At 39.1% G+C, this 25,930-nt stretch overlaps 1 protein-coding gene and 2 pseudogenes across 1 annotated transcript; 1 reads left to right on the top strand and 2 right to left on the bottom strand.

The window, feature by feature from the left end:
- Positions 1-5,863: 5,863 nt before the first annotated feature.
- Positions 5,864-6,790, bottom strand: LOC121441572 (annotated as a pseudogene).
- Positions 6,791-6,980: 190 nt separating this feature from the next.
- On the bottom strand, positions 6,981-9,178 carry LOC121441571 (annotated as a pseudogene).
- Positions 9,179-9,817: 639 nt separating this feature from the next.
- LOC121441570 (elongation factor 1-gamma-like) lies at positions 9,818-17,890 on the top strand. Its single transcript, XM_041642793.1, has 3 exons — positions 9,818-9,921; positions 14,442-14,580; positions 17,419-17,890. The coding sequence occupies exons 1-3, from the start codon at positions 9,818-9,820 to the stop codon at positions 17,812-17,814; spliced, it is 639 nt and encodes a 212-aa protein (XP_041498727.1). The 3' UTR covers positions 17,815-17,890.
- Positions 17,891-25,930: the final 8,040 nt, after the last annotated feature.

Raw genomic sequence — 25,930 nt, 5'->3', positions numbered from 1 at the left:
TCCTTAAACCTGACTAATATGGATTTCTAAACAAGACATGTAGAATGACAGCTCCATTTGACATAACAATAAACACATGAGAAATTTTACTATGGCTAGTGACAGAGAATCAGCCTTCATTAAAGACAAGACCCTTAATATGTTATGCAATGCCACAGCCCTAAGAATATACATATGAGTAACACTAAATTGACTAAATAGGTTGTAATTATAAATTTACAAGTAGATATGTAAAACTAATAATATATAACAATAATAAAATTATAATTAATAATAATAGCTATAAAAGGTAATGAACTTGAAAGGGAATATGGGCACATAGAAGGAGTTTATAAGGGGAATAAATAAGAAAGGGATGGAAAGGAATGATTAAAATGAATAATTCATTTATGAAATTATGAAAAAAAATCTAAAATAAATTGAAATTCAGTAAAATGGAAGTGATAGCCTGACTCATCATCCATTCCCAATATTGTCTTATAAGCCTTAGTTTGTGTAATATGTAAAGACAAAGGGAAAAAAAATATATAGCTTGGTAAGGAATCTATAGTATCATGGTGTGAAATTTATTTTCTTTACAGAAATTGCAATAGTTTTAAAAATAAAACAACAGAACCCTTATAACAATGAGCAAATTTAATAAGCCCACAGAAATTATTAGTCAGCAACTTTCTTATATCACATCAAATCATTTTTCAATTTTAAATTAAGTAATTTTATACTTATGATACCTCTAAAACACTGATGTATCTAAACATATAGAATATGACATATATATATATATATATATATATATATATATATATATATATATCCAACATTTGCTGACAGTGAATTCTAGGCCAGCCTGAGATGCATGAAAGCCTTTTTAAAATAATAAAAATATCAAATAAAGAAATCTTCTAGATTGGTAATTTGAAAGTCTTCTTTTAACAAAACAAAACAAAACAAAACAAAACAACAAAAAAACGTTAAGTTTCCAAATCAAACCCTCAGGAGAATGGTGCCATTGCTGGCTTTATTAAAGTGTAGCAACTTTTACTATGCAAGAAAATCATTCAGATTTTAGGATAGTTTTCCTAACTATACCAGAAGCATATTGCCGCAAAGATAATCCAGCTAGGCACTCAAGCTACTCCCATATATCTGCTACTTTCACCAACATGCCATTAATTCATTAAGTTGCATTTGATTTTAAAACTAAAATATGAAAATTATAAGTAATGATATGGTCTAAATTATCAAAGTCGTCACAATTCTCTTTCTCATATAAATGAGGAAAATACATTCTGCCACAACATGAAATAACAAAACTCACTGTTTTGAAAAACTGGAATGTCTGCTGGTCTCTGCTTTACTTTCATTTGCACTTATTGCTGGGGACCAACTTGCTCGTGCCAGGAGAGCAGGGCATAACTAATAAACGGCCTTGAGCTGAGAAGACTAAAAGAATTTCAACATACATCTTTCCTAGTAACTGCGTCTGGAGAATAAGCAGGGTTTCTGTGAGGGAAAATCTGTGTGTCTTCTATTTAATGAACTAGGTATGGTAGTTGCATACCTTTGAGTAAAGTACCCTGAAAACTCTAATGTGTTACCCAGAGGATGTCTAACCTTTAAGATTATTCTCTTCAATGTATAGAATGTTACCTCCTTCAGTTTCCACCAAGCATATGTTGAGAAAGAGAGAGAGAGAGAGAGAGAGAGAGAGAGACAGACAGAGAGAGAGAGACAGAGAGAGAGAGAGAGAGAGACAGAGAGAGAGAGAGAGAGGGGGAGAGAGTTAAGAGGAAGACCCAGGAAATTTAGAAATGGTAACAGAACCCTAGAGGAAGCTGATTGAAGACTAAAGCATAATTATAGGCCGCAGCTACTGTTTCTCACTCAGTTTTGTGTTATAGTTTTGCTCTATTTGTGTTGCTCAAATAATGACATCCTTGTAGAAGTCAATTCAGTACTGCTCTGTGATATTGAAGAACTGCTGTATACAACATGCAAGGTGAAGAATGTCAATATTATTCCACAGTAAATGAAAAGAGCTCACTGAATTCAGAATAAAAGCTATTATAAATAAGTGTGCCACCTTCTGAAGTGCTGCCTAAGCATAAATTGAGAAACCTCTCAGGCATCTCAGGAATTCCAGGACAGTTTCTGTTTAGAATTGGAGAAAATCCAGCCATTCTCACTGTCTGTTTGCTATACCTGTTTTAGTCATATTCCTCTATATTACCTGCAGACTCAAATGCTACAAAAATTTTCTTTAGACTGCTTTGACTGTCAGGAAGACTAACAGGACTTTTACAAGTGTTTCTCTACTACCACCCAACCTGAGTTCTTTCATCTACTGTTCTCCCCTTCTTCTTCAAAAGAATAAGTCCAGGACAAAAAGAGACCCACGTTTACTGATCCTAGTCGAATACCTCTTTTTTCAGCCTTGTGGAGACACTGAAAGGGATTTACTAAGAACATAATACAATGGGAAGTGGCACCAAAATGGCCACAGTTCCTGCTTTGGGCTAAAGGCAGAGACTTCCTTTCAGCCCCAGGTACTAGATATCCCAGACCAAGCTGCGGCTGATGACCTCCAAAAGCCCTGCAGGGATCAGGTGCGTAGATGAGAGGTGCCATGTCACTGCCAAGCCCGTGCCCCTTCCTGTACTTGCCATCTGCCCTATAGCAGTGGAAGAAGAGTCGCTAGGGACAAGCTGGAACACTGCCCTACTGCATGAGTCTGCAGAGCTCACTGTACCTCCAGAACATTTTTTTTTAAAAAGAGGCAGTTTCAATGGGAAGATGCTTATAAATTGTGGTTTCAGAATATCGGAAGAAAAAATGGCAGGGTACACCCACATCCACACACCCCATGCACACACACACATGCACAGGGGAATGTGATGAAACTGGAGGCGCAGGTGGCAAAGGAGAGGAAGCCAACTGAACACCCAACATCTCTGCTACTGCTAGAGAGAGGTCTTGTTGATGTCCATAGTCCGTGCTGCTGGGAGTTTGAGGAGGTGGTATGCTAATGTCTGAGAAACCTCCAGTGGAGTATATAAATAATTCATTTTTAAGTAAATGAGAATTGGCCATTTTATTGTTAGACATGGGGAGATTACTTTTTCCTTTATCAGAAAACTTATCATAATAGATAAAATCCAATCAACTGATCAAGTACTCTTTCAGGGTATTTATTTATTTATTTATTTATTTATTTATTTATTTATGAAAGAATTCTGTCTCTTCCCCGCCACCGCCTCCCATTTCCCTCCCCCTCCCTCAGCCAAGTCCTCCTTCCTCATCAGCCCAAAGAGCAATCAGGGTTCCCTGCCCTGTGGGAAGTCCAAGGATCACCCACCTCCATCCAGGTCTAGTAAGGTGAGCATCCAAACTGCCTAGGCTCCCACAAAGCCAGTACTTGCAGTAGGCTTAAAAAACATTGCCATTGTTCTTGAGTTCTCAGTAGTCCTCACTGTCCACTATGTTCAGCAAGTCTGGTTTTATCCCAGGCTTTTTCAGACCCAAGCCAGCAGGCCTTGGTGAGTTCCCAGTAGAACATCCCCATTGTCTCAGTGTGTGGGTGCACCCCTCACGGTCCTGAGTTCCTGGCTCGTGCTCTCTCTCCTTCTGCTCCTGATTTGGACGTTGAGATTTCTGTCCGGTGCTCCAATGTGGGTATATACCCAAGAGATGCCCTATCATACAACAAAAGTATATGCTCAACTATGTTCATAGCAGCATTGTTTGTAATAGCCAGAACCTGGAAACAACCTAGATGCCCTTCAATGGAAGAATGGATGAAGAAAGTATGAAATATATACATATTAGTGTACTACTCAGCACTAAAAAAAAAAAACAAGGACTTCTTGAATTTTGCTTGCAAATGGATGGAGATAGAAATCACTAACCTGTGTGAGGTAAGCCAGATCCAAAAAGAGGAACATGGGATGTACTCACTCATATTTGGTTTCTAGCCATAAATAAAGGACATTGAGCCTATAATTAGTGATCCTAAAGAAGCTAAATAAGAAGGAGAACCCAAAGAAAAACATATAGGCATCCTCCTGAATATTAATCTTTCAGGGTTTTGAAACAGCATATTTCTAATACACTTTCCAATTTTAGTCTTCTGTAAATTCTTAGTACAAATGTTTTATTGTTGGTAGAAAATCATGAACACTCTGCTCCAGAGTGTGCAGTATTTCACCAAGTGTATTTAGAATATATAGCAGTGTTCTTTAATTTTCATCCCTTCCAAATCACAATTCAGCCTTCTCTACCATTATTTTGAATTTTAAAAAAGAAATATTTCCTGAGCTAATGGGGTCTACCAACTCTGGCCTGACAGTGAGGGAAGCAGCATAGGACCAAATTAGGCCCTGTGAATGTGGGGAAGACTGTTCTGGCATTTTGGAACCCATTCTCTCTGGATAGATACCTTTTTCTATCCAGAGAGAATGGGTTCCAAAATGGGAGGGACTTGGTGCTGCCTCAAAGCAATGTGCTAGATGTTTTGGCTCCCTATGGGAAGCCTTACCTCCTCTAAGGAGTGAATGAGGGGAAGGATGGGGGTAAAATGGAGGGAAGGTGGAAGGAGAAGAAGGAGGGGAGGTAGTGGGAACTGGATTCAACATAAAAAATGAGAAAAGATAGTTTTTTAAATAGCTCTTAAAATTATTTCTGTATCAGTGCTTTAATTTATTGCAAGAGAGATTTTCTTTTAGGATATAAATAAAAGGTATTTTTTTCTGAGAATTATTAAGCTCTTGAATTCTTCCCCAGACTTCCAAATAAATAAGCATAAAACTTCTCAGAAATGAATAAGAGTACAGGCATGCATTAATACTATACTATATGATTGTAACACCTTTCTAATATAAACAATGTCAAGAAAAGAAAGTTTTGATTATATAGTTGGTTATTCTCCTTTAGCTTTCAAAAGAGATAAAACCAACAATTTATGTTTGAGTCAGAAAAAGATACTGAGAAAAAGACAGACATCAAAATAAGAACAACAGGGAGATGAAGGAGAAATTAAGACAGGCTGTCTTGGCAAAGAGACATCTAGAAGGACTTTGTAATTAGACTTCCTTGTTCGGCCTGTAGATTAGCTACCAGTGATGGGAGGCAAATCCTCCAAGACAGATTTGTGCTGAAATGATGCAGAAAAAGTTTCTGAGGTGTTAGCACTACTTCTGTCTAGTCAACATCATACAGGTCTATTATAATATTGATCACAGTAGCCAGCTAACATCAAGCTACTACAACCTGATAATGATGACTATTTTATGAATTTGATGATTTTTACTTAAGCCTTTGTGCTGTTTGACATATTCTAGAATCTAGAAATATTTTATATATGAAATATGTGCATTTTAAATATTTTATTAATTCTTTGAGAATTCTACACAATGCGTTTTGATATTTATCCCTCCAGTAACTCCTCTCAGATCCACCATTACATTCTTTTTTTTTTGATGGGGGAAATCAATTTTAATTATGTATAGACTAATAGGAGTTCTATAGGGAAAAAACGTTAAGGATGCAAGCATTGTGGGCGATGTACCATCCTGAGCTACAGAAAGGAATAGCATCACGAGGCTTCCTGGAGTGAGAGACAAAGTAAAGGCGGCAGATACACGGAACAACACGGAGATTAAGTAGATTATTTTTATGTAGATAAAAGTCTCAGGAGTAGGGCTCAGTGAGAGACTGCTGACCTTGCCGAGGACATCTCTCACTGCAGAAACGGAAGCAAGAATGTACGGACCAATAGAGTCATGGTCAAGAGGAACTTGCTGAAGGTGCCTTCCTTGATCCCATCTCCTCCTCTGGTTTCTTGGGTCTGTGATGTCGCTGTAGGGGCTCAGCAGTCACTGTCCTCGCTGTCCCCATATGCACTCAGCTGGCTCAGGGAGGAGGCCCCGGGTGTCTGGGGTGCAAGGTTGGCTGTCTTCTTGCTCTCGGGGGCACCCACGGTAGGCATCTGGAGCTGCTCTGAGCCCCTGTTGGCTTCCGCCTTCACCTTCTTTGGCACCACCAATCCGGCCAGCTGTGCCCTGCTGCGCACTGCCTCTGCCTTCCTCTTGGCCTTGGGTGACTCGACCAGGATGGCTGTGGGGTTGGGTTTTGCTGCTGAGCTTGGTTGGGAAGGCGGAGCTTCATCTTCGGAGTCAGAATCCTCCAGAAGCCTGCGGTGGCGAGCCTCCTCCAGCAAGGCTGCAATCTCACGCTCATCTTCCTCCTCCTGCTGCTGTCGCTGCTGTTCCTGCGACAGGCGGTGCTGCAGCAACATGGCCTCAAATTCCACGTGTGCCTGCTGCTGGTTCAGGCCCTTCAGCTCCTGCAGATTTTCCAGCACCTCCATCTCCAGCTTCCAGTCTTTTGTGTGGTTCTCTAGGACCTTCATGGGGTTGTTCAGCTCCTTTTGCACACGCTTTTCCTCCTCCTCCAGGAGCTTCTTGGGCTGGAAGTTGCATGTGGCTCCATGCTCCACGGTGTAGTTCGTGTTCTCAGGGTCTGTCTTGAAGGTGATCTAGGCCAAGCAGCGCGTGCACTTGATATAGAAGCGGAAGATAGGCAGGTCCAGGTAGGCCTCGTTCTGGACAATTTCCTTGCGTGCATTGAACTTCTTCCCCTTGTAGATGTATTCTCCACATGTCTTACACCTCATGTTGAAGGGGACCATCAGTCGAACCACGTACTGCCGGTCCTTGGGTAGCTTGAGTTTCGGGATTTTTGATGGGTCGAAGTCAGGTGGGTAGTATTTGTTTAGAATTTTCCGTTCCGACATATTGGCTTCCTGTTCGTGGAGCAAGCAAAGGAGCAGTGTTCTTTTTTCTTTTTTATTTTTTCTTTTTGGACAGGAACAAAGCAGCACTGAAGTTTTTTAATTCATGTGAATGTTAAAAATGGACATCTATATCAGTGTCAAATGAGGGTGGGAGAGGAAGGCACAGTAGGCAAGGAGAAGGAATTCCCGTCTACAGGTAATAAAGCTCCAGGTTCATCCCATCATGGATTTCATAATCTCCCAGAGACACGTGGTCCTTAAAAATCATGTACCACTTTTTCAGGACGATCTTTGTTCAACGGGTGCCAGTTTGGGCCACTATCAGTTTCTTCAAGTCCCCGATGGTGTCATCGGTGTTGCACTTGAAGCGGACTTTCTTCCCTAGACAGTCGTTGCAAACGACCTCAATTGTTGTGGCTGGACCTCTAACCCGTCGAACTTATAGACGACACAATACCTAGCTCGAACGCAGAGCCCTGAGGAGCAGTGTTCCTCGGTCCCCTCGGAAATTATTCGGACCCACCATTACATTCTTTTTTTTTCTTGTAACCAACCAGTGATTTATGTTATTGGTTTAAATATATAAATCTCTTTTCTTTTTTTATAAATTTAATTATTTATTTTTATTTTTTTGTTTTGTTTCCTTTTTTTAATTTTTTTAAATTTATTTATTTATTTATTAAAGATTTCTGTCTCTTCCCCGCCACCGCCTCCCATTTCCCTCCCCCTCCACCAATCAAGTCCCACCCACTCAGCCCGAAAATCAATCAGGGTTCTCTGTCCTGTGGGAAGTCCAAGGAACCCCCACCTCCATCCAGGTCTAGTAAGTTGAGCATCCAAAATGCCTAGGCTCCCACAAAGCCAGTGCGTGCAGTAGGATCAAAAACCCATTGCCATTGTTCTTGAGTTCTCAGTAGTTCACATTGTCGGCTATGTTCAGAGAGTCCGGTTTTATCCCAGGCTTTTCCAGACCCAGGCCAGCTGGTCTTGGTGAGTTCCCAGAAGAACATCCCCATTGTCTCAGTGTGTGGGTGCACCCCTCGCGGTCCTGAGTTCCTTGCTCGTGCTCTCTCTCCTTCTGCTCCTGATTTGGACCTTGAGATTTCAGTCCTGTGCTCCAATGTGGGTCTCTGTCTCAATTAATTATTTAAGATTTCTGTCTCTTCCCCACCACCGCCTCCCATTTCCCTCCCCCTCCCCCAATCAAGTCCCCCTCCCTCGTCAGCCCAAAGAACAATCAGGGTTCCCTGCCCTTTGGGAAGTCCAAGGAAACCCCACCTCCATCCAGGTCCAGTAAGGTGAGCATCCAAACTGCCTAGGCTCCCACAAAGCCAGTACGTGCAGTAGGATCAGAAACCCATTGCCATTGTTGTTGAGTTCTCAGTAGTCCTCATTGTCCGCTATGTTCAGAGAGTCCGGTTTTATCCCAGGCTTTTTCAGACCCAGGCCAGCTGGCCTTGGTGAGTTCCCAATAGAACATCCCCACTGTCTCAGTGTGTGGGTGCACCCCTTGCGGTCCTGAGTTCCTTGCTTGTGCTCTCTCTCCATCTGCATTCTTTACTGTGGTGGTTTAAATAAAAATACCCTCAAGAGGCATTTTGTTCCCTAGTTGGTGAAACACCTTGGGAAGGATTCTGGGGTGTGGTCTTGTTGGATGAAATATGCTATTAGGGTCAGTCTTTGAGCTTTCAAAAGAGTCATGCAATTCTCAGTGCTCTTTTTCTATCTAATGGTGGTGGATTAAGGTGTGAGTTCTCACAGAAAGGTGAAGGACACCACAAAAAAAACCCCACAGAATTAACTAACCTGTGCTAACGGAGACTCTACTGATGATGAGAGAGCCTGCATGGGACTGACTTAGGCCCTCTGCATATATGTTACAACTGTGTACCATTATCTTCTTTGGGCTGCCTAACAGTGGTGGCAGGGACTGTCTCTGACTCTTCTCTTGACTTTAGGAACCCTATTCCTTACACTGTGTTGCTTTTTCTAGCCTTAATATAAGTGTAGATGCCTAGTCTTACTGAAACTTGAGATGACATGTTTGGTTACCATTCATAGGAGGTTTGACCTTTTCTGAATAGAAATGTAGGATTAGTAGATAGGGGAGGAAAAGGAAAATGTGGGGAGAAAGACTGGGAGGAGAGAATGAAAGGTGAGTTGCTGTCATGGTGGAAATAATAATGAGAATGATAATGAGACAACTACTACAATTAATAACTTTTAAAGAATTAATTGCTAATTTACAGGTTAGCCAATGTTGCTGATCACTGACCATAAAAAAAAAAGTGAGTTCTCAGCTATTCCTTTGCTTGGCTATCATGGACCCTTACAGTCTAAACAATAAGCTAAGCTAAACACATTTTCTTTGTAATTTGCCTTGGCCATGCTGTTTTTTCACAGGAAATAGAAAAGTAACTAATATAAAAGTCAGTTCCAGAAGTAAATTGTTGTTGCTGTGAAGTGCCTGACCATGGGAAAGGGAGAGAGCAGTGCATGCCTGCTATGTGGTGAAGGAAAGTTGCTCCACTTAGCCCCTTACCACGTGTAGCAAGTGGGCGACCTGACTCAACCCATCATTAGCTTCAACACCCAAAAGAAGAGGCCTTCAGCCTCTTTGGAGTCTCATACTAAAGTAGACCCTATGGACAGGGGTGTAGGTGAGCCATTTCTCAGTGCATGAGAGGGGAATAGCTGATACTGCCTCTTTCAGCCAAGGAGTGCTTGTAAGAATGAGGGGAAGATGTTCTCCTCCCTTGTCCCTCCTACCTCTTCTAAATAGTGAGGAAGCCAAGCACTTTGCCAGCTGTAGCACTCAGGGTAGCAGACCCTATGCCTCATCAGGGAAGAACAGTTTAGTTGACCCTGTTGACAGGGCATGAGTGAACCAGATTGTGAATGTGAATGTGAATGTGGGAGACCTAACCAGGCCCCTCATCTGCCATATGACAGCCTGCGTTGGGGAGAGATTACCTTCCCTAATCAATGACATAGGCAGGTGGAAGAGCTGACTCTAAGGTTATAAGTATGGAAGAACTGTCCTTGCCCACTACCAGCTGCAACACTTGGGAGAGCAGGCCCTATAACTCTCCTGGGCAGCAGAATAGAGCCAGACCAAGGCAGAAGTGTGGGTGAGCCAGCCTGGAAGATGTGAGTATGGAATAGTTACCTTTCTGGCATTTTGAGGAATGAGTGGGGGAAATATGCCTTCCCCCCATGCCCATCAGGACATGAGGCAGGTGGGAAAGCTGGTCCTGTGGTCATAAGAACTGGAGGACTGTCCCTGCCCCTCATAAGCTACAGTACTCAGGAGAGTGGCCACAACACCATTCCTGGGCAGCAGAGTAGAGCAGGCCCCTACGATGTAGACATGGGAGATCTGACCGTTAAACCATGAAAGCAGAACTGGTCCTGCTCCTCATTGAATTACTGTGTCACACTACAGTTTCCAAGATGAGACTGATTTTTTTTTACTTTTTTGTTCTCTTAAATTTTATTTCATTTTATTTGAGGTAGGAGGGTTGCAATAGCACAGGGTGTATATGAAAGTAAAGGGAAATGAATGAAATTGAAAAACATGATCTGGAATACACACAAAGAATAAATAAAAAGAAGGAAAATACTCAGAGAAATAAAGCTAGAACTGAACTGGGAACCCCATCCCTGAAGAGTGGTCTCATACAATTAGGAGATTCATGCAAGCTACTGAGGAAAACAAGTATTCAGCAGTTGAACTTATCTATAAAGCCTATAAAGCAAAATCATGACTTGACTGACAATACATTAAAAATGGTGCAATTGTGGCACATTTTTTCTTGGAGGTAATTAACAGTTACCTAATTGGATTTCTGGCTCACTCAGCAGGAGGTAATTTGTGACTGATACAATATACCTAAACAGCTACCCATGGCTGTAGAGATCATAGACCTAAAAAGAAATCAATATTTTTTTTTCCTGAACATCAGTCCTTATATTCACAAGAGGGTCTAGCTCTTATCCCTTCAAAGAAGCTTCTATTTTAAGGTTATGGAAATTATTAAAGATCCAAATGTAGATAATAAGTGACTATGATACATCTGTAATGCAACCTCCAAACCTAAGCTTCAGGAAAAATTTGCAGAAATTACAGAGGGGTCAAAAATATTCTAAGAAACAGAGGTCTGAGGCACCAATTGATAAATTATACCCTCGAGAAATGACAGAGAAATGTATCCATGAAATCACAGCATATGCTTACCTGAACAACTTGCATAATAACGTCATTTGACTTCAAAATGTACACAAGGAATTTCCACAATATCCCACCACTATGTAAAGTGCTAGACATAGTCAATAGTTGATAAGTGGGAAAATCAGATGTCTCAAGGAACCCCAAATTTTGCATACTCTCAAGTGGTCAACACTGAACATATATAAATGTGAGCAAAACTAAATGGGCTTTTTCTTGTGTGTGTATGTGTTTAATGTGTGTATTTATACTTATGTATATACCCTTTACAACAACAATTAAAGAAGAGATAGTTTGGAAGAGGACTATGGTGAGATTACAAGGGAACAGGTATGTGGAATGATGTAGATGCAGTTCCCTTGTATGAAATTCTCCAAAATAAAATTTACTTTTTAAAAAAAAATTATAACCAATATTTCCTAAGTGTTCAAACAGAAAAGATGCAGCACATCCAAACTTTTCCTCTGAAGCCAATATTACTCTAATATCATAACCAAGTAAAGACAAGAGTAAAATAATACTATAGGCCAATATCATTGATGAATGTAGATATAAAAATTATAAATAAAATAATTTCAAAACAAATATCAGCAGGTATCAAGATCATCTCTAGCCATAAATTTGACTTTACCTGGTGATTCAGAGTTGGTTCAATGTATGCAGGTCAATAAATGTGTACTACACATACACACACAGACACACATAAATGATTTTTAAGCAAAAGTAGCTTGCCGATACTTGCTGTGACAGGATTTATTTGCAATACTATTTGCCAATACCTTAAGCATATTTTTAGCTTGCTCTTATATCCTAAGATAACCCAACTCCATTAATCTGTGCATCACCCCAACGTTGGGGCCAACCACCAAAATTTCAACAAGCCTGTCTCCTGTGGCAGCTACTTGGTTTCTCCCTGAATCTGCCTTCTTTCTCTCAGCATTCAGTTTAGTTTTTCCCACCTAGATCTACTCTGCCCTAACAGGCAAAATCATCTTCCTTATTCATTATCCGGTAAAATCAACACATATACAAAAGGACTTCCAACATCATTTCCCCTTTTCTGTTTAAATAAAAAGGAAGGTTTTAAATTTAACATAGTAAAATTACATATAACAAAAAAGGTATCAAACAAGAATTCCAGTTATAATATTTATATCTACTTTATATTTTATCATAACTAAGGAAAAATATAATTATAACTATTTATTCATCAACTCTATCAAAGACTCCAGAAGGATATAATATTACCTAAGTAAACAGAAAGAACATTGTAAGCAACTTACAAAATTCTAAAATTGACAGAAACATCTTGATACCTGGGCAATCACTCAAAGTTCTTCTGTACCTTTGGGACATCCATCTTCAACCTACAGGTCCATAGCCCACAAAGCAGAAAATTTGAAGACTTGTTTTGCCTTTTAATGGCAAAGTCCATCAAGCAGTCCAGGCATAAACGGTTTCTTGCCCGAATGGCTAACAAACTCCATGAGGAGCCTCTTTGATGCCTATTATTTTCTTGAAATAGATTGGAGTTGACAGGAACAGATGTATCTCATCTTAAAACATTTTAAATGACATATTCTGAAGGTCTCTGAAATATTTGAAGAATACATATCTAGAAAACTTAACTAACATGAATAAAAGTTAGACTATTATAGATGATTATCTATTAACATATATTTCTTAATTATACATTACATTTTAAATGAGCTGCAAAAACACAACAAACACCTTAAGCAAGAACATAAAAATACATATAATAAAATTGACATTAAATTTGTATCAACAAAGCAAGATCCATACCAATGAAAATCCCTATAGTACCATATTACAAATACAGGATTACACAGGGGAAATTCTTGTCCTAACTCTGACAAACCTGGGCACAGGAAAATAAGTGCTCAGCTGAATTTAGAAAAATAAGGCTTTGTCTCTATCTAAACCGAAATGCTACCTACTGTGAAACTTCTGAAAGCAAAGCACTTATGTGCAGATGCTACAATGTGCTAAAGATCAAATCAACCTAAATCCAGGTATAGATCTGGTAGATTATCTTAAGGCATGGATATCTCCCTATGGTGTCTACTTATTGTTAAGCCATTGGCGGTAGATTGTTGTTGAGAGAAGGAAAAATCATTTCTCTTTGAAGAGATGATCACTGGTAAGATTCCCTGTTTCTAGTGTATGTACCCACACCCATACACTTATTGGCATCACTGAGTGGAATTAATGAGCTTTTAAAAAGGTGTAAATTTGGGAGGGAGATGTGCTGGGGTAATTGATATATAAGGAATTAAAGGAAGAAAATGGCATGAAGGCAAAAGTCTATGATTATATTACATTATATATGTGAATGAAATTCCAAAGAATAGAGGAAAAGTTAAAAAGATAAAACAAGGAAGTTTATGTCTTGTTTTCTTAATAAAATAAGCATTTTTATAAATTATAGTTATCTAACTTTATGTTGTAGTTTACTTCATTATTTTTAATTTGACAATGTTTGTGTAATATATACTCAATGATTACAAATTGACAGTATTTTTCTTGTAATTAATTCCATTGGATTTTGGATTCTTTCTTAAGCATTTTCTTCAGTATTTTGCCACATGGCTCAATATATAATGGATAACTATCAATAGGATTGATTTTGTTTTCAGTCCAAAAGATCTTAAATCTTGTAGTAAGCTACAGAGGATGGCTTAATTAGGATAATCATGGTCATAACTTTCCTGGCATTACCATGTTACTCTTTATTCAAACCTAATATCTTTAGTATCCTTGTATGATTGGTGACTCTAGGATTTAGTAATTTTAAACTAAACTTACTGTAATACAGGAATTCTACCCTATTCCACTTAAAGGAAATCCAGACCTTCTTCTCCATAGTGGAGAGTTATATAGATCTTTGTAGGTAGGAATTATATTCTTCATCTGCATGGAAAAATTAGGGAAGATATCATCCTCCAACTGCCCTCCCAAAGATTTATGGGAACCCCAGCTATCATAGGAGAGTTGTAACACTAGATTAAACTGGGAAGTGAGATCAAAGTTAGTATATACAATAAACTAGAATAAGAAAGGAAGATCTGAAACGCTGTTCCTTCAGCATAGGCCAAAAAGAATGAGAAAATTAATTTAAAAAATGATGCATACTATGCAAATGACCCAATAGCCCATGATCCCAAAATATGCACTTTCTAATTCTTTGGGTAGCACTTGTTATTGAACTACTAGCAATTTTGCAAGCTCTGGTCTTACCTATCTTTGTAAGAGTGCTTTCTATATTTTTATTAGGAAATTTTGTTCTTTCACACATTCATATATATATACATCTCCTCCTACACTAGCCTATTTTTCTGCGGACTCTTCCAGCCACACCTTCTCTCTACAAATGTTTTTTTTCCTTATATTGGTTTTTTTTAGTATCCCAGAGTTTAATCAGAGAATTCTGTGTGATCCTAAGTTTGCAACTATCCATCACAGCCTTGTGGGCTTACTAGCAGGTGCACAACTAGATATCACGCCTTTCTCTTCCCTAGAACTTTTTGTTAACACATTATTGGTATGTGGTGGGGCCCTATGGTTCCTTTCTGCCTCCATAGCTGAGCATTATTTATGGCCAACTTCTGTATGACTCAGTAGCAGTATGCAAAGATGTTACTAGTTTGTGCTTCCCAAGTCTATGTCATGCTTAGAAGATAGTATTTCATAGGCACTGTCCTTATCCTGTGATTCTTATATTCTTTCTAACTTCTCTTCCACGATGTCTCTTGAGCCTTAAACTGGAAGTATAAATGTCTTATCAATGGCTGAGTCCTCAATCATCTTTTATGCTCAGTTTCTGATGCAGCTGTAGGTCATTTCCTCTATCTCCATTCATTCCAAGGAGAGACTGCCCTGTTTAAAGCTGAGAAAAGCCTTTACCTGTAAATGTAGATATTACCCATATGGATATTCAATGTGTGATTTGGTGCTATATCAATTAAACCAAAAAGTCATTAAGTCCTTCAACCCTTAGGTATGAGAGCTCTTATTATGTGATTTAAGTCACATAGCAAATAGAATAGCAATTACTCTAAAAAAAATGACTCTCCCTAGTAACATTTGATGTTTTCATTTATATAAATATTATTCATGGTTTTAGCTTTAACAGCTTGAAATATCTATTCTTCATATTGTATACACACTGACAATTCTAAACAATTCATTTTAAGATTTAAAGAAATCAACGTGAATCATAAACTTCTTTTATCTTCAAATATACTCTAACTCCAGACTTGATATGTAGTTATTTAATAAGAATTTATTGAAACTGAAGTTGTACATACTAAAATGAAAGAGAGAAATCTCAGTGTCCCCTTTACTAGACCAAAAAACAAAAACAAAAATAAAACATATAGATACCTGATGTTTGCTGAGAGGGGAAGAAGCAGGATTTTCCATGAATGAGCCCACTAAAGTCTTATCCAACACCAAATGGTCATCTCTGAAATGGTATACATACAAGGACCACTAAATGTTCTCAGGAAGTTGCATTTATTGTTTTTTATATATGTTACAAAATAATAAAAAATTCCCCATGAACTACAGTGGGTGTAGGATAATGGATATGGAAGGGTTTGGAAGAAGGTAACATTGGAATGGATAGAGGATGAAAAGGGAAGGAGAATTTATATGATTTTATTCAATTAAAATTAAAGCAAATTAAAAAAATTGAAGTAATGTTATAACATATTCTGATTGACTATTGTGTACTTGACATTTTTATTCTCTAACTTATACAAGGTTGCAATGACTCTATTATTGTGTGTAAAGTAATGGAAATGAGAGCTTTATTTTTCTTAAAAAAAAATACCAAGAGAGATTCATAACCACTGGTAAGTAGCTAACAGTGTATGGAGTATAAGGTAGGGACGACCACATCATTTCTACTAAATTTTAAAGTAACTCTTTGTCTATTTGCTTTTAGATTAACTTCATATGTGTTATTCCACTTAAAAAAATAAGTAATTGTATCTCATTATTTTCATCCATCTTCTGTATGAACTCCACATCTTGAAATAAATATCAGAAAAGGAAAATAGTGGAGCATACTGACAATGAGGTGTTACAGGGTGAACTGAGGTTTTTCTGTCATTCTGAAATAGATTGGATTTAGAAATTGGAGTAAATCAATCTGTGCATGTTGCCCTTCATTAAGAATTAATACAGGAAAAGTTATAACATCAGTAGGGCAAGGAAAGAGGAAAATCTCTTAATATAAACCAAGATACTACTTAGTTAGAAACAAGGTCAAAGTCAAGGTACATGAATAAAAGAAAAGCATGGCACAGATACAAATGTTTGAAAGAAAACTGACTCCTTCAAGAGAAGATATTAATAATTTAAGACATATTTAGTCATAACAAAGCAGTAGAATCTATTAACTATTTGAAAACCCCTCACCACTACACTTCTTGACAAAACTAGTACTAATTGGGCAGAATAAAATCATTTACATCCATGGTAAATTATGTAATATAATTTCAAGAATTGAGGAGCCAAGCTGATTTCCTTAGGTAAAAGTGGTGACAAGATGCATTGATACAACAGAAAGCACAGAGGGGCTCATTGAATGATAGAAGATAAGGGCAAATTGACGGAGCAAATTAAGAGAATCTAGAAGCAGCCTTAGATACTTGAGGAGGTCAAGGCGCATCCCTCAGTGACATTATTCTTCTATTCACATTTCTTACCATGGCTCTCAAGGACCCATGAATAAGATATTTTCTTCTGTATGAGAAATCAGGATATTAGGGAGAGTGCTGCTATCACTTTCCTATACATGCCCATTCTTATTTGCTTTGGGGACAATCATATGATTGGGTCAACTTCTTTACTGTGGTCTAATGAGTATTCAAAATGTTAATTCTAGGAAGCAATCTTTCTGAAGCTGAGAATTTTATATTGTACCAATTTATTGATATAGTTTTAATTTATTTGCATTATATTCAAGTCACATAGTGGTGAGTTTCATATGGCTATTTTCATAAACGTATATCACTAACTTTGACAACATTTGCTCCTCACTTCCCCCCTGATCTCTACCAATATTTCATTTCACATTCAAAATCTCTTTTCTACTTTCATGTCTCATATATTTATGGGATACTAAATGGATTTAGCAGGTAGTATTTTATATATTTATGTTTTCTTATATATGTTATAATAATAATAATAATAAAAGAAAAACACCATTATTTGATATATTTATATACATATGTGTTTAAATGTGTACATATAAATGTGTGCACATATATATGTGAAATAATCTTGGTTGAACTTGACAATCAATTTTAAATTTAATATCTATTGATAGTTTTAAAAATGGCTGTGTTGGAAAATGTTTTTTGAATAAAAGTTGCCATATTTTGGGGAGCACTTTGATAAGGACGGCTGGTCCCTGTGGTATGCTGAATATCGCTTCCCTGAGGAGCTCACCCAGACCTTTATGAGTTGCAACCTCATCAATGGCATGTTCCAGCGATTGGACAAACTGAGGAAGAATGCCTTTGCTAGTGGCATCCTCTTTGGAACCAACAACAGCAGCTCCATTTCTGGCGTTTGGGTCTTCCGAGGCCAAGAACTTGCCTTTTCACTAAGTCCAGATTGGCAGGTGGACTACGTGTCATATACATGGCAGAAACTGGATCCTGGTAGCGAGGAGACCCAGACCCTGGTTCGAGAGTACTTTTCCTGGGAGGGGGCCTTCCAGCATGTGGGCAAAGCCGTCAATCAAGGCAAGATCTTCAAGTGAACATGTCTTGCTGTCGCCTAGCTGCCTGCACCTACCCTTCAGGGGAGATGGGGGTCATTAAAGGAAACTGAACATTGAAAAAAAAATGTCCTGTTTAGGGAGGCGGCCGGAACCCAGATGGCGGAGGCGGCTGGCTGGGACCGGCTGGGACCGGCTGGGACTGGCCACAGCAGCAGCAGAGGACACAGGCCGCAGGCCGCAGGAACCGTCGTGGCAGCAGACGCAGGCTACAGGGACCACGTGCAAAACCGAGAGCAGATCACCCCACTACAATTAAATCAAAGAGGTAGGCCTTTGGTTGGTGAGGTCCCTGGCAAAGGAGGAGCTGGGTCCTATTCCTGAAGACCCTTCTGAGGGGTGAGAGGGATCTTGGACCCCACCAGGAACCAGGAAACAGAGCGAGGGCATTTTGTAAGAGGAGCCCCTGGACAAAAGGGAAACCTGAACCAGTTTAAAAGACCCCTTAGATAGCATCAATATAAGGAGATGGGCAGGTGCCAATGCAAGAATTCACCCAACAATCTGAAAAACAGAATGAAAACACCAGAACTCAATGATCTTACAACAGAAGGTCTTCAACACACTAACACAGAAGAAGTTGAAAAAATTGACTTTATAAAAGCAATAGAGTCCCTTAAACAACATGTGAAAAATGCCCTTATAGAAATGGATGAGAAGTATAACCAAAAATTTGAAGAAATGAGTAAATACGTACATAATAACCTGGGAAAACAAGAAAGAACGATCAAACAGGTAATGGAAACAGTTCTAGAATTGAAAACTGAAATGGAAACAAGGAAGAAAACACAAAATGAGGACCAGCTGGATATGGAAAATGTAGGTCAACGAGCAGAGCCAACAGTGATGGAGGAAGGTCATTGGCTAATAAAGGAACTGCCTTGGCCCATTTTATTGGTTAGAGGATAGGTGGGAGGAGTAGACAGAACAGAACGCTGGGAGGAAGAGGAAGTGAGGTCAGACTCCACAGCTCTCCTCTCGGGAGCAGACGCCTGAGAGAGACGCCATGCCCTGCTCCCAGGATGAAGCTCCGACCCAGGATGGACATAGGCTAGAATCTTCCCTGTAAGCGCACCTTGGGGTGCTACACACGGATGATTGGAAATGGGCTAAATTAATATGTGAGAATTAGCCTGGAAGAGAATGGGCCAAGCAGTGTTTAAATGAATACAGTTTGTGTGTTGTTATTTTGGAGCATAAGCTAGCCGACAGGCGGCCGGGGTGCTGGGAATGCAGCCCCTCCGCTCATATTACTACAAATGGCGCCCACGTGGACAACTGCTTCCACATAAAGCCTGAGACAGCTTGGGAAGTACTTCTAGAACAAAATGAAAGCATTGTTCCTGGTTTCTTGGTAGCAGCAATTTCTTGGTTCTACTCTGCAAGCTAGAGGCAAGCAAGTGCCTCATCTAAGAGAGGCTTCCTGACTCAGCTTTAGCTGCAATGCCTGCAGCTCATTAAGAGGTCCTGCCACGAAACACATAAATGGTGTAGACAAAAAGCTGAATGCATGCTTTTCGGTTTTCAGCCATAGCAGGAAAAAAAACTGCGCCGTTTAAAAATGCCGGCTTTCTGGGCTGTGCTGCCAGGACAAACTCTGACTCTTTTACGCAGGCGGTGTGTGCGGTTTGCAAGCACAGGCTGCTGAAGCTTGCTTGCTGGCTACAGCCAGTACCTCAGCCATGAGGCTGGAAAGCTAAGGAAAGGGCTGGATCCAGCCGGCAAAGCCACGCCTTTAATCCTACTGATATTGCTTGGTAAATTAAAGACTCGTGTGGTCAGAAATAGAGAGATATACAGTAAAGAGAGATTCAAAGACAAAAAAAATTCTAAATGGTTTGAAGTGTGTTAAAAATATATGCAGACTAAAATTTAAAGTTCTTAAAGTAACAAAAAAAAAGGAAGAGAGTTGTTGTGTGTGGTACACACCTTTAATCCCAACACTTGGTAGGCAGAGGGAGATAGACCTCTGTGACTTCAAGTTGTGGGAGCACATGCCTTTAATCCCAATGCCTGGGAGGCAGAGACAGGCGGATCTCTGTGAGTTCAAAGAAAGCCTGGTCGACAGAGTTACTTCAGGTCAAAGATACAGAGAACCTGTCTCAAAAAGCAAAAAGTTAAAAGTAAAAATAAACGAAATAGAGGTTAAAACAAAGCTGTACAAAGATGGAAAATACACAGAGAATCTTGATACTGTATCCTATTATGCTCTCTTTGAATTATTTGAATGCTGAGGAAGGAGCAACAGCTGCTAAAAGATATTTATTTATAAATACTGCTGAGCTAATCCTACATAGATATTTTGAATTTGGATCTAAGGATATGATACTTTGGAAAGGAGTTTCTTATTTTGTTTTCACAGAGGATGACACGCTGTTCATTTCTTCTATTCCGATTTGGTATGATGGACCACGTCCTCTTGAATGGTTCCTGTGCCCGCCTTCAAAAAAATTGCTTTGCTCAACTGCCAACTGAGATGAAACTAGCACACAGGTTATACCATGAAAGACCTAATTAACGACGCCCCCATTCAGCAGGAAGCAGTTTGGAGAGAAAAAACTGTGCCTATATTCCCAAATATGGTTTATAAACATTCTTTTACATTTTAAGGGGGATATGATATAGATATGAATAATTTACATTAGTATAGATTTTGCTTTATTGATAGAGATTTACGGTCAATTTTGTTGTATGTATAAGTGTTTCTGATTTTGATTAAGGTATTGTGATTGTGTAGTTCATTTAAATATGTACTGAATAATTAAGAAATATAGGTTGTTAATGCATAATCATCGATAATAGTAAAGCTTGTAGTCATGATAATTAGATTTTCTAGATATATAGAGATATATTTTAGATAGACATCCTTCATGTCTTTCAAAGATTACAGAATAGGACATTTCATGACAATGAGACACTCTGCTCCTGGCAGCACAAATCTACTTCAAGAGGAAGATGGGCATCAAAGAGACTCGTTATGGAGTTTGATAGCCATTTGGGCAAGAAACTGCTCTTGCCTGGACTATTGCATAAACTGGACACAGAGAACCCACAGAGAGAGGACTACTGAACTTGCCTAAGTTGAGATGATCTTTCGGGGTTCCTGATTCATGAAAGATTCTGCGAGACATTCTGCAGGACACAACAGATAGTGAATGAACTGACTTTGAATTTTCCTGCTTTATGAAAATGTCTGCTGGAAACCATGGGCCTGAAAGCTGAATATGGATGCCCCAATGGTACAGAGGAACCTTGGGTGACTGTCCAGGCAGCAAGATGTCTCTGTCATTTCTAGAGTTTTAAAAGTTGCTTTTTTTCTTGTTTGCTTAGGTAGTATTGCATCTTTCTGTAGACTTTGGTGGAGTTAAGACTAGTTATTTATAGTTTTCCTTAGTTATGATAAAGATTATTGTAACTTTTACTTGATAACTGTTTTGTTACATGTTATTTTGCTATGTTAAAGTTAAAGCCTTTTCTTGTTGTTGTTGTTTAAACCAAAAAAGGGGAAATGATGGAGGACGGTCATTGGCTAATAAAGGAACTGCCTTGGCCCATTTCATTGGTTAGAGGATAGGTGGGAGGAGTAGACAGAACAGAATGCTGGGAGGAAGAGGAAGTGAGGTCAGACTCCACAGCTCTCCTCTCGGGAGCAGACGCCTGAGAGAGACGCCATGCCCCGCTCCCGGGATGAAGCTCTGACCCAGGATGGACATAGGCTAGAATCTTCCCTGTAAGCGCACCTTGGGGTGCTACACACGGATGATTGGAAATGGGCTAAATTAATATGTGAGAATTAGTCTGGAAGAGAATGGGCCAAGCAGTGTTTAAATAAATACAGTATGTGTGTTGTTATTTCGGAGCATAAGCTAGCCGAGCAGGCGGCCAGGGTGCTGGAAACGCAGCCCAGCCGCTCATATTACTACACTACAGAAACAAGCATAATCAATAGAATACAAGAAATAGAAGAAAGAATCTCAGATTCTGAGGACACCATAGAGAAAATTAACGCACTGATCAAAGAAAACTGCAAAGCCAACAAATTCTCATCACAAAACATTCAGGAATTATGGGACAAAATAAAAAGTCTAAACCTAAGAATAATAGGAATAGAAGAAGGAGAAGAGTCACAGCTCAAAAGCCCAGAAAATATTTTTAACAAAATTAAGGAAGAAAACTTTCCCAACATAAAGAAAGATATTGCTTTGAATATTAAAGAAGCATACAGAACACCAAACAGACTGGATCAAAGAAAAACATCCCCTCGCCATATAATAACCAAAACACAAAATATACAGGTTAAAGAAAGAATATTAAGAGCTGCAAAGGAAAAAGGCCAAGTAACTTATAAAGGTAACCCAATCAGACTTACACCTGACTTCTCTATGGAAACAATGAAAGCCAGAAGGTCCTGGATAGATGTACTGCGGAAGCTAAGAGACCATGGATGCAAGCCTAGACTACTATACCCAGCCAAGCTTTCGTTCACTATAAATGGAGAAAACAAGACATTCCAGGATAAGAACAAATTTAAAAAATACGTAGCCATGAATCCAGCCCTACAGAAAATAATAGAAGGAAAATCACAACCCAAGGAATCCAACATTGCCAACACTGCCTACAATAACTGAGGCATCTAGCGACCCTTCACTAGCACAACTCAAAGAAGGGAGACACAAAAATTCTACTTGCAAAAACAATAAGAATATCCGGAGTAAACAACCACTGGTCATTAATATCACTTAATATTAATGGTCTCATTTCACCTATTAAAATGCACAGGCTAAGAGATTGGATATGAAAACAGGATCCAACATTCTGCTGTTTGCAAGAACCACATCTCAACCACAAAGACAGACATCTACTCAGAGTAAAGTGTTGGGAAAAGGTCTTTCAAGCAAATGGTCCTAAGAAAAAAGCAGGTGTGGCCATATTAATTTCTAACAAAACTGACTTCAAACTAAAATCAATCAGAAGAGATCGAGATGGACACTTTATACTCATAACAGGAAGAATTCATCAGGATGACGTCTCAATCCTGAATATCTACGCCCCTAATATAAAAGCACCCACTTATGTAAAAAAATATTAATAAAACTCAAGGCAGACATCAAACCACACACACTAGTAGTAGGAGACTTCAATACAACTCTCTCAGCAATGTACAGGTCGATCAGACAGAAACCTAATAGAGAAGAAAGAGAAATACTGGAGGTAATGAAGCAAATGGACTTAACAGACATCTATAGAACATTCCACCCAAATAGGAAAGAATATACCTTCTTCTCTGCAGCTCATGGAACCTTCTCGAAAATTGACCACATGCTTGGAAACAAAGGTAACCTCCACAGATACAAAAACAATATCAGTGTCCACCTGCCTCTTATCAGATCACCACAGATTAAAGTCAGAATTAAACAACAATCCTACCTCCAGAAAGCCTACAAACTCATGGAAACAGTTAACTACTGAACCACACCTGGGTCAAGGAAGAAATATAGAAAGAAATTAAAGTCATCCTTGAATTTAATGAAAATAAAGGGACAACATACTCATACCAATGGGACACAATGAAAGCAGTGCTAAGAGGAAAGTTCATAGCACTAAGTGCCCACTTAAAGAAAACAGAGACGTAACAGCACACCTGAAAGCTTTAGAATAATAAGAAGCAGATGCGCCCAGGAGGACTGGAAATAATCAAACTGAGGGCAGAAATCAAGAAAATAGAAACACAGAAAACAGTCCAAAGAATCAATGAAACAAAAAGTTGGTTCTTGGAGAAAATCAACAAGATTGACAAACCCCTATCCAAACTAATTAAACGACAGAGGGAGAACACACAAATAAATAAGATCAGAAATGAAAAGGGGGACATAACCACAGACACAGAGGTAATTCAGAGACTAATTAGATCTTACTACAAAAGCCTGTATGCCACAAAACTAGAAAATGCAAAAGAAATGGACATTTTTTTTAGATAAGTATCATATACCAAAGCTAAACCAAGACCAGGTAAACGATCTAAATAGACCTGTTAGTCGTGAAGAACTAGAAACTGTTATCAAAAATCTCCCTTCCAAAAAATGCCAAGGACCAGATGGTTTCAATGCAGAATTCTACCAGAACTTCCAAGAAGAGCTAATACCTATACTCCTTAATGTATTTCACAATATAGAAACAGAAGAGTCATTGCCAAATTCCTTTAATGAAGCTACAGTTACCCTGATACCAAAACCACACAAAGACCCAACCAAGAAAGAGAATTACAGGCCTATCTCACTCATGAATATCGACACAAGCTACAGTATTGAAAACAGCTTGGTATTGGCATAAAAGCAGAGAAGTCAACCAATGGAATTGAATAGAAGACCCTGACATTAACCCACAAACATATGAACACCTGATTTTCGATAAAGAAGCTAAAAGTATACAATGGAAAAAAGAGAGCATCTTCAACAAATTGTGCTGGCAAAACTGGATGTCAACCTGTAGAAGAATGAAAATAGATCCATATCTATCACCATTCACAAAACTCAAATCCAAACAGATTAAAGAACTCAATATCAGTCTGAACACACTGAACCTGATAGAAGAGAAAGTGGGAAGTACTCTACAACACATGGGCACAGGAGACCACTTCCTACGTATAACCCCAGCAGCACAGACATTAAGGACCTCATTGAAGAAATGGGACCTCCTAAGACTGAAAAGCTTCTGTAAAGCAAAGGACAGTGTCGCTAAGACACAAAGGCAACCTACTGATTGGGAGAAGATCTTCACCAACCCCGCAACTGACAAAGGTCTGATCTCCAAAATATATAAAGATCTCAAGAAACTATACCGTAGAAGGCTAGTCAACCCCATTATAAAATGGGGCACTGAGCTGAACAAAGAATTCTCAACAGAAGAAGTTCAAATGGCCAAAAGACACTTAAGGTCATGCTCAACCTCCTTAGCGATCAGTGAAATGCAAATCAAGACAACTTTAAGATACCACCTTACACCTGTCAGAATGGCTAAAATAAAAAACACCAATGATAGCCTTTGCTGGAGATGTTGGAAAGGGGTACACTCATCCATTGTGGGAATGCAAACTTGTGCAACCACTCTGGAAAGCAGTGTGGCAGTTTCTCAGGAAATTCGGGATCAACTTACCCCTGGACCCAGCAATACCACTCTTGGGAATATACCCAAGAGAGGCCTTATCATACAACAAAAGTATACGCTCTACGATGTTCATAGCATCATTGTTTGTAATAGCCAGAACCTGGAAGCAACCTAGATGCCCTTCAATGGAAGAATGGATGAAGAAAGTATGGAATATATCCATATTAGAGTACTACTCAGCAATAAAAAACAAGGGCTTCTTGAATTTTGCATACAAATGGGTGGAAATAGAAAACACATTCCTGAGTGAAGTAAGCCAGACCCAAAAAGAGGAACATTGGATGTACTCACTCATATTTGGTTTTTAGCCATAAACAAAGGTCATTGAGCCTATAATTAGTGATCCTAGAGAAAAACTAAATAAGGAGAACCCAAAGAAAAACATATAGACATCCTCCTGAATATTAACCTTCATCAGGCGATGAAAGGAGACAGAGACAGAGACCCACATTGGAGCACCGGATATAATTCTCAAGGTCCAAATCAGGAGCAGAAGGAGAGAGAGCACGAGCAAGGAACTCAGGACCACAAGGGGTGCACCCACACTCTGAGACATGGGGATGTTCTATTGGTTACTCACCAAGACCAGCTGGCCTGGTTCTGAAAAAGCCTGGGATAAAACCGGACTTGCTGAACATAGTGGTTAATGAGGACTACTGAGAACTCAAGAACAATGGCAATGGGTTTCTTATCCTACTGCACGTACTGGCTTTGTAGGAGCCTTAGCAGTTTGGATGCTCAACTTATTAGACCTGGATGGAGGTTGGGGGTTCCTTTGACTTCCCACAGTGCAGGGAACCCTGATTGATCTTCAGGCTGACGAGGGAGGGGGACTTTATTGGGGGTGGGGGAGTGAAATGGGAGGCGGTGGCGTGGAAGAGACAGAAATCTTTAATAAATAATTAAATGATAATAAAAAAAATGTCCTGTTCAC

The sequence above is a fragment of the Microtus oregoni genome, unplaced genomic scaffold, assembly GCF_018167655.1.
Source record: "Microtus oregoni isolate MIOR12 unplaced genomic scaffold, Mior012 000079F_008, whole genome shotgun sequence".
Taxonomy (NCBI): Eukaryota; Metazoa; Chordata; class Mammalia; order Rodentia; family Cricetidae; genus Microtus; species Microtus oregoni.
Note: the sequence above shows the minus strand (reverse complement) of the source record. Positions and strands in the feature narration are given on the sequence as shown.

Coding starts and splice junctions, on each gene's coding strand:
- LOC121441570 (XM_041642793.1), top strand. CDS start 9,818: ATGGAAGAACTGTCCTTGCCCACTACCAGCTGCAACACTTGGGAGAGC. Junction 9,922..14,441: donor AGACCAAGGCAGAAGTGTGG/GTGAGCCAGCCT, acceptor GGTTTTTTTTAG/TATCCCAGAGTTTAATCAGA. Junction 14,581..17,418: donor TTTTTGTTAACACATTATTG/GTATGTGGTGGG, acceptor TTTGAATAAAAG/TTGCCATATTTTGGGGAGCA.